The sequence below is a fragment of the Elephas maximus genome, chromosome X, assembly GCF_024166365.1.
Source record: "Elephas maximus indicus isolate mEleMax1 chromosome X, mEleMax1 primary haplotype, whole genome shotgun sequence".
NCBI lineage: Eukaryota > Metazoa > Chordata > Mammalia > Proboscidea > Elephantidae > Elephas > Elephas maximus.
In genome coordinates this window covers 113,528,034-113,542,344 of record NC_064846.1, presented here as the reverse complement: position 1 = coordinate 113,542,344, position 14,311 = coordinate 113,528,034, and the positions used below count along the sequence as shown (strand labels likewise).

Below are 14,311 nucleotides of genomic sequence, written 5' to 3'. Positions count from 1 at the left end.
GCAGCTCTGTACTGCACCCTATTCTGTCTCTATGGTGCTAGATTTTCCCATTCAGCAAATATGACTATTACACAGGTGCTTCGGAAGAGGGTCCCTATGGTTCGACAACCAAGTCTTGTTTTCCTAAGAGGCTCTCTCTCCGTGACCAAGTCTTGATGCTCAAGGTCTGTGGTCCCTGCCCCAGCTTAAGCCTCAACATGCCTTTCAGGTGCCAGGCTCTGAACGCTAACACCTCTTCCACCCTGGCTGCCAGAAGGAGCTGTTTCACACATAGCTTACTGTCACTCCTCTGCTCAATCTGTCAGTGGTTCCCCTGTGTCTGAAGGGTAAAGACCCAGCTCCTTAGCCTGGCATTCAAAGCGCTTGGTAATCTGGCTTCTGCTGACCTCTCCAGCTTCCTCCCTAAACATGTCCTGTCTTACTTTCTGTGGTAAACTTCTACTCAGTCTTCTGGGTTTACCTCACACCTTCCAGTAAGTCTGCCCTGAGTTTCTGGGCTGGACTTGGACCTCGTCTGGGTTCCCACATTCTCCTTTGTTTCCTTCTGTCCCACTAGTCATTTCCTGGATGGTGCAGATAGTTAAGTGTTTGACTTCTAACTAAAAAGTTGGTGGTTTGAAACCACCCAGACATGCCTCAGAAGAAAGGCCTGGTGATCTGCTTCTGAAAGGTCACAGCCTTGAAAACCCTATGGAGCAATTCTACTCTGCATACATGGGGTGGCCATGAGTTGGAACTGACTTCACAGCAACTGGTGGTGGTGGTCCCACTAGTCACACTGTGCGCTCATCGAACCTTTATATATCTATGTCTGTATCCCTTAGTAGATTAGAAGCTTCCAAGGACAGGGCCAAGATTCCATCACCTTCTTCAGAGCTCCCCAACAAATGTTTTGCATAAATTAGCTCCTTTAATCCTCACGACAACCCTGTAAGGTAGGTGTGATTGTCCCGTTTTATCAATGAAGAGACCAAGACTCAGAGAAGGGAGGTAGCTGGCCACTGGTTGTCTATCTGGAAGGTGGCAGAGTTGGCATCAGAGCTGGGGCTGATTGGCCAGCTGCCCTTTATCCTATACATTCTGCATTTCCCTACTCCAGAGTGGGGGCATGCTGGAGGGGGTACCTAGGGAAGGGGACAAGAAGAGGACTCTGGCGAGCTGTGGGCATACAAGCTCAGACCTGTGTAGGCTCCTAGACTCAGATGTGGGGAGCTCTGTCTGGAGAGGCCTTATGTGGGGTACCAACTGGCATTTCCAGGGTCCACTGTGTGCAAACTCTTCTGGGGATTAAGTATGGGGATCTCAGTCTGGGATTTCATTTAGGGGTTCAGGCTAGGGAGTACAGTTTGGGAAACTTGGTGTGGGGCTTGGTCTGAGAGGTTTAGTGGGACGTGGTCTGAGTTTAACAGTCTGAGATCTTGGTTTGGAGTTCAGACTTAGGCTCAGCACAGGTGAGTCAGGCCAGGTTCCAGCTAGCCTGCTTTGGGGAGCCCAGGCTATGGTCCAGGCTTCAGAGTTGAGTCTGGCTGGTAGAAAGTAGGGGAGTCAGTCTGGGGAACTGGAGATATGATGCAGTGAGGCTCAGACCTGGAAGTACTTTCTATCCCCCAGAAAGAGGTACTTTCTGGAGCTCAGCCTGGGGATTTTAGTCTGAGGGGCTTGGGATCTTGGGCTGGGGAGCTTTTTTGTTTGTTTCTTTTTTATTGTTCTTTAGGTGAAAGCTTACAATTCAAGTCAGTTTCTCATACAAAAATTTATACACACATTATTATGTGACACTGGTTACTCTCCCTATAATGTGACAGCACACTCCACCTTTCCACCCTGGATTTCCTGTGTCCATTCAACCAGCTCCTGTCCCTTTTTGCCTTCTCATCTCACCTTCAGACAGGAGCTGCCCATTTAGTCTCATGTATCTACTTCAGCTAAGAAGCACTCTCTTCACGAGTATCATTTTATGTCTTAAAGTCCAGTCTAATCTTTGTCTGAAGAGTTAGCTTCAGGAATGTTTTTAGTTCAGGGCTAACAGAGAGTCCAGGGCCATGTCTTCCAGGGTTCCTCCAGTCTCAGACCATTAAGTCTGGTCTTTTTATTAGAATTTGAGTTGTGCACCTCACTTTTCTCCTGCTCCATCAGGGACTCTCTGTTGTGTTCCCTGTCAGGGCTGTCATTGGTGGTAGCCGTGTACCATCTAGTTCTGGCTTCAGGCTGATGGAGTCTCTGGTTTATGTGCCCTGTCTCTTGGGCTAATATTTTCCTTGTGTCTTTGTTCATTCTCCTTTGCTCTAGGTAGGTCAGAACCAATTGATGCATATTAGATGGCTGCTTGCTAGCTTTTAAGACCCCAGCCGTTGGGCTGGGGAGCTTAATGGGCACACCTCAGGCTGGCTCTCATTGAGAGATTCTCATTCGGAGCAGCTCAGAAAGCCACTGGGAAGTTCTTTATGGGGGTTTCATCTATGGGCCCAGTATAGGGAGCTCTATTGGGGGACTCAGTCTGCCAGGCTCAGGCTCTGAGGTTCATTCTGGGGACTCAGATATGGATTGAGATTGGTACAAAACAGGGACATAAGTTTGGTGAAGGAGCCCTGGTTGCACAGTGGTTAAAGCGCTCAGCTACTGAGCTGCTAACTGAAAGGTTGGCAGTTTGAAACCACCAGCCACTCCTTGGAAACTCCATAGGGCAGCTCTACTCTGTCCTATAGGGTCACTGTGAGTTGGAATAGACTCAGTGGCAATGAGTTAAGTTTGGTGAGCTGAATCTGGGGGCTGATTTTAGGAGGATTCAGTATGGAGGGGGTCAGTCAGGGCATCAATAACAATAAAAATGACTAATATTTATTGAGTCTTTACCATGTACCAGGCACTGTGCTAAAAGCTTTATCTGGATTATCTCACTTATCCTCACAACAACCCTGTAAGTCCAAAACAAAAAACCAAACCCAGTGCCGTCGAGTCGATTCCGACTCATATCAACCCTATTGGACAAAATACAACTGCCCCATAGAGTTTCCAAGGAGCGCCTGGCAGATTCGAACTGCCGACCCTTTGGTTAGCAGCTGTAGCACTTAACCACTACACCACCAAAAAAAAAAATGGACCCTACAATTAGGTATCGTTATTATCCCCATTCTACACATGAGAAAACAGGCAAAGAGGCTGAGTAGTTTGCCCAAGGACATAGAGTTGATAAAAGGGACTCTAGGGAGATTTCAGTGGCATCCCCTTTGGGGGTCAACTCTAGGGAGCTCATTTGGGAAATTTCAGTCTGGAATGTCATTCTAGGGAGTCAGTCCTGGGAACTCAATACAGACGTGTGATTCTGTGCTGCTTTGAGTAGAAAGATGAAATGGGGCTCCTAGTCTGAAGGTTATAAAATGTAGAGACTCAATGAGGTGGTGAGGTGGCCTTCTCAAGTCACAGTGTGGAACCTAGTCTAGAGACCTCAGTCTGCTGGACTCAGCCTGGGAATCTCAGTACGTGAATATAAGTCCGGGAAGTTCAGTCTGGGGGAAGTCAGTCTGGGAGTTTAAGCTGGACAGATCAGACTTGGAGCCTTAATTTGGTGGACAATCTAGGGCATTAGTCTGGGGTCTCTGTGGGGAACAGAAAATAAGGGACTTCAGTCTGGAGGACTTGGGTTAGGGAGAACAGAGTCTGGAATTTCAGTTTAAAGCTCAATCTTGGAGCTCAATCTGGGCAGTTTAGGGTTTCCTCTGGGGCTTACACTGGAGAACTCTGGAAATCCAGTCTGAGGATTCAGTGGGGTCTCAGTCTATGGGATGGATCTGGAGAGTCTGTCTTTTGGGATCAACCTGGAAGTCTGATTTTGAGAGGCAGTGCGTGTGATTAATTACTTTTGTGTGTGGTCTTTGCAGCCATGGTCTTGTAACTCCCACCCAGGTGATTGTGTGATAGGGTAATTGTGGCCTACCAAGGGGATTGGTCAGTTTTGCCTTAAAAGGGAGCCAACTCCAGAGCAGAGAGGAGGAGTCTACCACCACCAAGGAGGGAGCAACCAGCAGGAGACGTCCAGCAGCAGAAGACGGTGCAGTGGGCTTCCCAGCCCATGGAGAGAGAGAGCTGAGTGCCTTTGAGCAGACTGAGGGCCAGGGAGAGATGTGCCCATGAGCACAGCTGAGGAGAGGCTATCCTGATGGAAGAACTGTATCCTGAGTGTTCTTCAGCCTAAATTGTAACTGTTGCTACCCTAATAAACCCCATAATTGCGAGTATGGTCTGTGAGTTCTGTGTGGCCATTGCAATGAATTATCGAACCCAATAGAGTGCTCTGGAAGGGATGGTTGGTGTCAGAACTGGTAGAGATGGCAGAGAGAGGAGTCTTGTCTGGTTTCCACCTCGTGAGAGTCAGCCTTGTGCTGTTGATCTTGGTTCTCCTTCCCCCTTGTGGGGCTGGAGGAGGTCAGACACTGCCCCCACACCATTTTTATAGGTATTAAATTGGGGGCTTAATCTGGGGTGCTCAGTTTGGCAACATCCATCTACAGAACGGTGACTGAGGACATCAGACTGGGAAGTTCTTTTGGGGGAATGTCATTCTGGGACCTCAGGCTGAGGGCTCTGGCTGGGAACTCACTCTCAGGGCTAGGGTGGAGACAATTCTGGAGGCCCAGTCTGGGAATCTTAGTTTGGGAAAACCAGTATAAGGATCTACAACTGGGATCTCAGATTGGGTTCAGTCTGAAGGCTCAAGTTGGAACTGTTTGTCCATGAAGTGCTTCCTAGGGAATCAGTCTGGAAGGCTTTTTCTAGATGTTTAGGTTATGTAGCTCATCTTGCCACCTCGGTGGGGTTTCTCAGTCCTGGGGGGAGGAATGGAGTATTTGGCCTACACATGTCAGTTTCTAGAGCTCAGCTGCCAAACTTTCTAGGGGTCTAACTCTTTTCTAGGAGCTCAGACTTGGTGGCAAAGTGCCCATCTGGTGCGGAAAGGACTCGGTTTGGGAAATCTTAACAGCTGTGGACACAACTGTCCACTCCCCCTTCTTGTGGCTTTTAGGACCCCACACATTCCTGGTTTGCCTTCTACCTTTAGGGTTGTTCCTTTTAAGACTCTGCTGATTCCACCTCCCTGGGCTTTGTCCTGGGTTCCGTTTTCTCCATTTACACTCACAGCCTTGGTCTTGGCCAGTCCCATGGCTTTGAATACTGTCTGTGTAACAGTGATGACTAAATCTCTTTCCCTGGAATTCCAGACTCGTTTTTCTAACTGCCTAACTGGCTGCTCACTTTGAACATGTCCAAAATCAAACACCTGCACTCATATCAGTAACCGTCACCACCAGCCAAAAATCTAGGAGTCATTCTTGACTCTTTCCCACAAGCCCCACACCCACTCTACCCTAGTCCTTCCAAAGCTACTTCCAAATATATCCTGAATCTCACCATTTCTCACCACCTGCACTACCACTCTTGTCCAAGCCAACTTCTTTCACTTGGATTACTGCAAAAGCCTTCTAACTGGTCTCTCAGCTCCCACTCCTACTCCCCCTGTACTCCAGATCAAAAGCTTTCCATGACTTCCCACTGCACTAAGAATAAAATCAATCTCCTTACCCTGGGATTCAAAGTCTTACTCCTCTCTCCAACCCCACTTCAACCATTCTACCCTCACTTGGAATGCCAAGGTCATACAGCCCTCTTGTTAGTCCAGAAATATGCAAACTGGTCCCTTCCCTTAGGGACTTGTGCTTTCCTGGAATGTGCTTCCCACCCCATCGCCCCCAGCCAGCACATAGCTATCTTCTTGTTATTTAGGTTTTGACTAAAATGTTTTAAATTCAGAGGCCACTCAAACTATTGTAGGCCCCCCAGTCACTGTCACATCACCCTCTTCTAATTTTCTGAGTTATACTTACTACCCATCTAATATTTTCCTGTATATTTATCACTTTTGTCTATTCTCTGTCTCCCCCACTAGAATATAAGCTCCTTGAGATCAAGGACCTTATCTATCTTGCTCACCTCTGATCCCCAGTGCCTAGAACAGTACATAGAACTTCGAGGCGGTCAGTTAAATGTACGAATGAATGAATGAATGGGAATAACAGTCTAGGGGAGAAAAAGTGGGGGTAGACTCTGGGGAACTTTATCTGGGGGTGTGACCCTATGGGGGCTGGGACTCATACTGGGGGAATCGGAATAGAATACTTTTCTAATGGTTCAATGTATAAGGACTAAATCTAGGGAGGAGGTATCTCAGCTTAGAGATCCAAATCTGGGAGGTGGAATTTTTTTTTTTAGTCTAGGGTGCTCAGTTCTAGAGCGTTGATTCTGTGGTGGGGCTCTGATTAGACTTGGAGGTTGTTTGGCAGGTTCATTCTGAGTAATGGCTATAGGACACAAAGTGGCGTTCTAAATTTGGATAACAGAAAATCAGGGATTTGATGAGACAGGGCTTTTTCTGGGGAGTTCAGTCACGGAGATTCAGTAAAGAGAGTTCGGCCTGAGGGAGGCAATCTGGGTTCTTAGCCTGGTGGCTCCATCTACACAGCTCAGTCCCAGGGTTCAGGCTCAGTTTCATTTTGGACTTGGTACAATTTCATTCTGGGAGTTAGCCTTGGGGTCTCAGCCTAGGGACTGGGTTGGTGCCTTTGGAGGGATTACTCTGGACATACTTCTCAGACTGTGGGGTTCTAACTGGGAAGTTCAAACTGGGGGACTCCTTCTGAATGTTGTGTCTGGGTACTCGGGCAGCGATCTCAACTTGGAGTTCATGTCGGGATCTCACTCCAGAAACTCAATGTGGGCCTTTCAATTTAGAGGTCCTATTCTGGGATTTCAATTATATGGCTCTGGGAAGGAATTTCAGTTAGGGGGCTTACCCTGTGAGTTACGTCTCGGAGCCCTGCCTCAGGGGTTTGGCCTCAGGTGATCAGCATGGGACTCACAGGAGGGGGTGGAGGGGTCAAGTGCACACACTCACTTTGGGCATCCTTGCTGTCTGGGGAGCCATGGGGCAGCTTTAAAAGATAGTCCTTGAGAAGCAGCTCATAGCGAGGGATGCGCTGCACGGGCTCCAACATGTGGTGCTGCAGTGTCAGGTTGCCACAGGCTTCCTCCTTCTATGACAGGCAGAAGCAGAGGGGGCTCAGGTCTGGCCACAGAGCTGCCCCTCCCCAGGTCCCTGCATACCTTTCCTCCCTGAGTCTGCCCCGTCCAGTTTGCCCACTTACCTGTACCTCATGGATGATGACTTTAAACTGGGTGGAGCGCTCTGTCCAGGTGTTCACCAGCTCCACAGCCCGATCAAAGTTCTTCACATACTCGCCATACATCTTGAGGAAGGGTGCCAGCTTCTGCAGGATGTCTCCAATGCGTGGATAGCGGTCCCTGGAGTGGAAGCAGGGGCTGACATGTCCTGCTAATCCTTGTGCCCCACCACAGCCCACCTCCCTGACCTCTGCCTCCAAGGTCTCTACCACTAAGCAGGCTGCTCTCATCTCTGTCCTGGAAAACCACGTCTCAGCTAGTCTGCTGCTTTGGAAACTATGCTTATATTAAAGGCCCGTTAGCCCAAGGGGCTGAAGACTACTGCCTGGGCTGCCACCTGTCCCAACTCTGTACTGCTCAAACACCAGGGAAGATATGTCTTGGAATAGCTGCCCTGACCTTACTACAAGGGCCACTTTATTCATTGATTCCATGCCCAGCCTTGTGCTGGGTGATACTGGGGATACAGAAGTGAGTCACACAAAATCAAGCCATAGGAGGGTCACTGTCTTATGGGAGAGGCAAAGGAATCTAGCCTGGTCCTGCCCTCAGGGTTCACAGTCTGGTTGGGGAGATACAATGACCTGACCCAGTCCTGCCCTCTGGGGTCACAGTCTGGTGGGAGAGACACAGGAACCAGGTCCAGTCCCAGCCTGCAGGGGTCACAGTATGGTGGTGGAGATACACAGACCAGGCCTGATTACAGCCCTCTTTATATAACAGTCTGTTGGGGAGACAGGACAAGGGTGCAGACACCTTGCAATTAGAGTGTCTAGATAAGGACAAGGAAAGACCAGAAGAAGGGATCTAACCTGGCCTGGGGATCAGTGCAGCCTTCCTGGAGGAGGTGAGACCTGCAGTAGGTCCTGAAGGATCAATCAGGGCTAATCAGTAAAAAGCAGTCGAGAGAGATTTCCAGGCAGAGGAAACAGAATGAGAAAAGCCACCGAAGTGACAAACGGCAAGGTGTTTGCAGGAAACTAAACAATTTGGTGTTACTAGAAGCAAGTGAGTAAGACAGAGCGGCAACTGATAAGTCTGGGTAATGGGGCAAGCAAGGCCTTTATACTGTGGGAACTGGGAAGTGAGGAGATGATTTTAAGCAGAGGAGTGACATGGTCTGATTGTCATTTAGAAGGAACCTCCTGGTGAGTAGTGTAGCTTCTAAAGGATAGTTTGGAAGAGGAGATCCTGGAGGCCAGGAGATTGCCTATGAACTCTGCCCTTCCACCTCAGGCCTCAGCTCAGGCATTACCTCCTCCAACCCCCAGACTGGGTTAGGTCCATTTGTCTGGATTCCCACAGCTCCCATTCCCACCTCTATCACAGCAGATAAAAATAGCAACAGCTCACATTTATTGAACACTTACTCTATACCAGGTACTATTCTAAGCTTTCTACATCTATCAACTCATTTAATCCTTAAAACAACCCTATGAGGTAGGCTATTATGATGATCCCCTTTTTATAGATGAGGAAACTGAAACACAACAACTTAAGAAACTTGCTCAATATCACAAAGCTAGCAAGTAGTAGAGTTGGAATTTTAACCAAGCTAACTTGGCTCCTGACCTCATGCTTTTAAAGGCTATACTCTTCTGTTGTAATTGTCTGGGTCCTAGTCTGTGTTCCCCATTAGATTGGGAGGACCTAGAAGGCACAGCTTAAGCCTGGTTATTTTTGTGAAAGGCCGTAAGAGAGGGCAGTCAGGAATGAACTCCCGCACACACATCTGGGTCTGGGCCTGGGCCTGGGCCTGGGCCCGGGCCTGGCAAGCAAGTGTACAGGAGGGTGGGCAGTCGAGGCCTAGGACCCCTCACCATTCCTCCATGCGCTTCTCTAGCTCCGGCAGCAGGAACTGCTGGTGGAAGCAATAGATGGAGCAGATGTTAGAGAAGATGCCGTGGACAACGTCAGCCGGGAAAGAACTGCGGTTCCGAGCTTCTTCCAGCAGCCGGGCACAGAACACCTGTGGGGCAGGGCAGGCATGCTCAGCTCAGGTGGCTTGAAGGTAAGGGCAGTGTTTGTGGGCAGCTTTGTGGAGCTTTGGAATCAGCATTGGTCTTGAGATTGAGGAGAGAGGGGATGGAGTTAGGGTTATGTATGGGGTTGGACTTCAGGTTGTCAGGGTTAATACCTGGAGTTACGCATTGGGACAATGAGAAGTCAGGATCAGGGTCAAGGTCAGAATTAGATTCAGGGTCAGAGAAATGGTCAGAATTAAATCCATTCATTTAACAAATATTCTTGAGTACCTACAGTGTGTCAGGCACTGTCTTAGAGGCTGGAATAGAGCAGTGAACAAAGCAGACAAAATTCCCTGCCTTCAGGTACATTCTAGTGGATTTGGAGTCAGGGTTAGAATGAAATTCAGGGTCTCGTTCACAGCCAGGGGTAAATTCTGGATCTGGGTCAGTCAACATTAAGGTCAGAGTCCACAGCTGATGTATCATCCCAGGGTTAGGAATAAGGGTTGTATGAAGATCAAGCTTGGGGTCATAATCAGAGTTGGCCTCAGGGATAGAATGAGGGTCAAGGTCAGAGAGGAGCCTTACCACCTCTAGATTCTTGTCCCAATGGTGGGGTTGGGCTTAGGCCCTATCACTTTCTCCTTAGAGCCCACCTACCACATCCTGGGGCTCCTGAGAGGCCATTCACCTGATCCAGGAGATGGAGCCTTGAAACATAAGCCTTCTCAGTTTGCAGGAGCTCATTGGCAATGTGGAACACCTTCTGCTGCACGGTCAACTGGGAAGGAGAATAGGTGACCCTTGATCCATCATCTTCCACCCTAACCCTCATCCACAAGTCCCCAGAATTCTCTGAACAGCTCAAATGTTACTCCAAACCTGATGGTACCCCAAGATAACCCTGATTCCCATGTCTAGACCCATAAGCCCCCCAGCTGCATCCCTGACTCTTCAGTATATTACAAAGCTACCCCTCAATTCTGATGACATGCACTCCCTCACTCAGCCACTCATGCACTCATTTATTTGTTCTCTCTATCAGCATAGTATAGTGGGCTGGAAAATCAGGCTGCGAATCCTAGCTCTGCCGTTCACTAGCTTACATAAATTGTTTAACTGTTCTGTATTTAAATATTATTATCATGTATAAAAAGAGATAATATTAAGACCTATGTCCATTTATAGTGTGTCAATTAAATGATTTAATACATACAAAACCTAACAGACTATGGATTAAGTATTCTATAAATGTTAGTTATCTATTTATTCGCCCTCTCAGTTCATTATCAGGAAAGGCTTTCTGAGTACCTGGAGTATAAGGAAAACAAAAGAGTATAAAAATATATAAAATTCATTGTCTGTATGCTCAGTTTCCTATTTGTTAGACATATACTTGCTGAGTACCTGCCATTCCAGCAGACCCTGGCCTCAGCCCCCACACTTGAGCTTGGTTCTGGCAGAGTAGGTACTCTGGCGAGACCTAACCCAAGTGCAAGGATGCCTTCTGAAGAAATGTTGGGCTGCCAGGGCGCAGCAAGGGGTCCCTGGTGCCAAAACCCTTCATCTCCATAGCGTCAGCTGTCCCTGTGGGGCTCTAGTTCTTGTGCCTTTCTGCCAGCTGTTGGGAAGTCTGTCTGGCTGTGAAAGCACTGTTAGTTTCATTACACCTCCATTTTACAAATGAGGAAACAGAGGCTTGTGGTAGGGGAACAAGGAGGGAAGAGACTTGTCCAATGTCCCATAGCTACTGAATCATGAGATTTTCTAGCTGGAACAGGTCTTTAGAGATCCCTAATCAGGATGCTCATCTTCAAGTCGGAAAAACTGAGGCCAGTTTGTGCATGGTCATTTTGGTAGTCACCACGATGTAACAAAAGAAGAGATTGAAAAGGTAATCAAAAAACTCGCCCTCCATCACGGGGAGTGCGGGAGTTTGCTAATAGTATTTATTACCAGGAGACCAAGGAAGCTAAATGCTCAAAATGTAAAAAATGAAAAGTCCTTTTTTCAAGAAATACTGAAGTAGGGGAAGAACCAAGTGTGAAAGCCAGGCTCCTGATTTCTCTACACAGCCGTGCCTCTTAGTGAACATAAGTCAGTACCTCCACAGACTCCTGTCTCTCCATCGGGGGCACTGGGATTTCTCTGTCCTTTTCCTCATCCTCCTCCTCGTCCTCCTCATCCAGGTCACTGTCAAGCTCCTGGGAGGCAGGTCGGTGGGAATCGGCCAAAGCAAGAGGCATACTGGCCAGGGCAGGGGGCCCGGGGCAGAGGCTGTGGCTGGGGGGCCCGTCATCACTGACAAAGCAGGTCTCCTCACTGTTGGATGGTGAGCTGATGCTGTCAATTCCACTGTCCCGGTTGGGCATCTTTTCACCATCCCGGGGCCCAGGAGCCAGCAGGAACAAGCAGCGGGAAGCCTCGCCCTCGGGGAGTGCGGGCACTGGTGGCTGCGAGGCTGGCTCTATGGGACCTGGGCTGGGGCCAAGGGCTGGCCTATCCGAGGCGACAATCACAGGCTCTCTGGGATGGGTGGTGGATACACATGGAGACAGCGTGTGAGCTCCTGCAGTCCCCTTCCTGTCCCCAGTCCCATCCTCACCTCCAAAAGTCCCCTGGGAACCAGACTCACCTCTCAAACTTCTCAATCAGTGAAGAAACTGCTGCAGAACTGGGGCCAGCCTCCACCCTAGGGGCCAGGCCCTTGGCCACTCGGGGGTCTGCAGGCAGTGGGCGTGATGGTGGAGGGGGGATGGGCTCAGGTGGAGGCAGCATCCGGGGCATCTGCAGGTAACTGGGCTTTGGGGGGACTGGAGAGACAGATGGGGAAGAGAGAGGGGGAGACCCCAATGAGCTGGGTTTGGAGGTGACTGTCACAGCTGGGCCATAAGCCCCTCCACAAACCTGCAGTCTACACCTCTGCATGAGGTGAGCACACAACAGGCCTGAGGTGAGATCCCAGTGTGCGCACATTAACCCCAGGCCACGGCCCTCTGCCCCCTGAGTAGGTAGCACCGCCCCATAGACTGTGGTGTTTCCCTGTCCTTCTAATAAGCCGTCTTCTCTGCCATTGGCCAACTTTCCCCTCCCTTTCTCCTTCCCCTGTCTGTGCCCTTCCCTGGACCATTACCTTTCTCTGCTCTTCTCTGGAACCACTTACCCTGTGGCTTTGGGCCTGGTGCCCGCTTCAGTGGTGAGGGACGCTGGCTAGGGGTTTCAGTTGGGGGGCCTGGATCTGAACGAAGCCACTGGGGGCCTTCTGGATGAGGCTCAAGGCTCTGGCCAGGGTCAAGGGACAAACTTTTAACCAGGATCCGGTTTCCCTGGTGCAGCCCTGCAGAAAGGGAGAAATTGGATGAGAAGTGACTGACTTTACTCTAGAGGGTACTGGGGAGTTCCATGTCTCAGCAGGTATCTGGGGTTCTGGGTTTCCCTGGACCCCCTTTCTCACCACATAGATTTTCTGGGATGCCCCTACCACAGCCCTCAGATGGGGAGTCAGGCCCAGGGCTATGGTTGGCCTCATTTTCAGAAATAGATAAGAGTTCTTTGTGATTAGTACACTGATTCATGTATGTGAACGAGCATTATTACTAAGGAGTTGGACTAGGCTGGGGGTAGACTGAGTACCCTAAAGTTTATGCATGGGTTTGCGACCCTTTTTTATACAGCCACAATGGGTATACTGAGCATAAACTAGTCTTTACTCCTCTTTTTTAAGGCCTGGAAGGTATCTGGACTTTCTTGGTCACAAAGACCAAGGACACATGGTGTACACTGTTATACAATTGTAGGGTCACACAAATCCATACACCCAATCACATGCCATCACACTCTTGAAAATTTGGTTACACACAGTCATATAGACCCATAGTCATAACCCTACATATTATCATAAAAAAAAACAAAATTTTTTTTTTTTACAGCCGCACAATTCACCAAACCAAACCCATTGCCGTTGAGTCAATTCTAATGCATAGGGACCCTGTAAGACAGAGTAAACTGCCCCATAGGGTTTCCAAGGAGTGGCTGGTGGATTAGAACTGCTGACCTTTTTGTTAGTAGCCGAGTTCTTGACCACTGCACCACCAGGGCTCCACACAATTCACATACACCTGTGAATATGGTAATACACAGTCACAAAGACTCAAAGTCACACAATGCCAATTACACCATTTCACATACAGCTTCACACAACAACCACCCAACTACATATATACCTGGTTATATACCCCTCAAACACGGTCCCACTGAATCACAAGGATATGCAGTGTCATTTACAATATGTCTCACAATCACAAAGCCACAAGTATCATACATACCATAACATGCTTTCACGCATCTGTAAACATGATTACACACAGTCACAAAGACTACAGGCACACAGGGTCAATTATACCACATCATACACAACCTCACACAAAGGTAAAACAGCATAAAGTCATACACTATGTACTCAGAAATGTGGACACACAATCAGACACATGGCATAAGTTACTATGTCATACTCATGAAACAAACATGGCAAAGGTGTCCCTGGGTCTTAGCCTTGGGTGTGGACATACACACACACACAGACACACACACAGACACATAGACATCTGCCCTTTCCTGGTCTAAACTGTCACAGTGTCACATGTGGCCTCTGCTGCAAAAATATAATGTCCACAAACACAGCTACAACACAGAGAGACATTTGCACCCACCCTGACAAGGCCTTGGAACCCTGGTGGCACAGTGGTTAAGAGTTCAGCCTGCTAACCAAAAGGCTGAGTTTGAATCCACCAGCTGCTCCTTGGAAACCCTATGGAGTAGTTCTACTCTGTCCTATATGGTCGCTATGAGTCGGAATCGACTCGACGGCAACAGGTTTGGTTGGTTTTTGGTTTACAAGGTCTACAGAGCTCTGGTGGCCACTGGTTAAGTGTTAGGCTGCTAACCAAAAGGTTGGCAGTTCACATCCACCAGCTGCTCCTTGGAAACCCTATAGAGCAGTTCTACTCTGTCCTATGGGACAGAATTGACTCGACAGCAATGGGTTTGTTTTTTTTTTTTTTTTTGGTTTTAGAAGGTCTCACAGGCAGAAAGAGTCACAGAAGATTTGAGAT

General features: G+C 48.6%; 1 protein-coding gene across 1 annotated transcript in view; it reads right to left on the bottom strand.

Moving 5' to 3' along the window:
- The window catches only part of FGD1 (FYVE, RhoGEF and PH domain containing 1), a 46,668-nt gene that overhangs the window by 14,166 nt on the left and 18,191 nt on the right, over positions 1–14,311 (bottom strand). The window contains exons 2-8 of the mRNA XM_049872591.1: positions 12,364–12,537; positions 11,836–12,013; positions 11,306–11,726; positions 9,892–9,981; positions 9,054–9,202; positions 7,197–7,353; positions 6,947–7,085 (exon numbers count right to left, since the gene is read on the bottom strand). Coding sequence (XP_049728548.1) covers positions 6,947–7,085; positions 7,197–7,353; positions 9,054–9,202; positions 9,892–9,981; positions 11,306–11,726; positions 11,836–12,013; positions 12,364–12,537 — 1,308 coding nt within the window. The remainder of the gene's footprint in view (positions 1–6,946; positions 7,086–7,196; positions 7,354–9,053; positions 9,203–9,891; positions 9,982–11,305; positions 11,727–11,835; positions 12,014–12,363; positions 12,538–14,311) is intronic.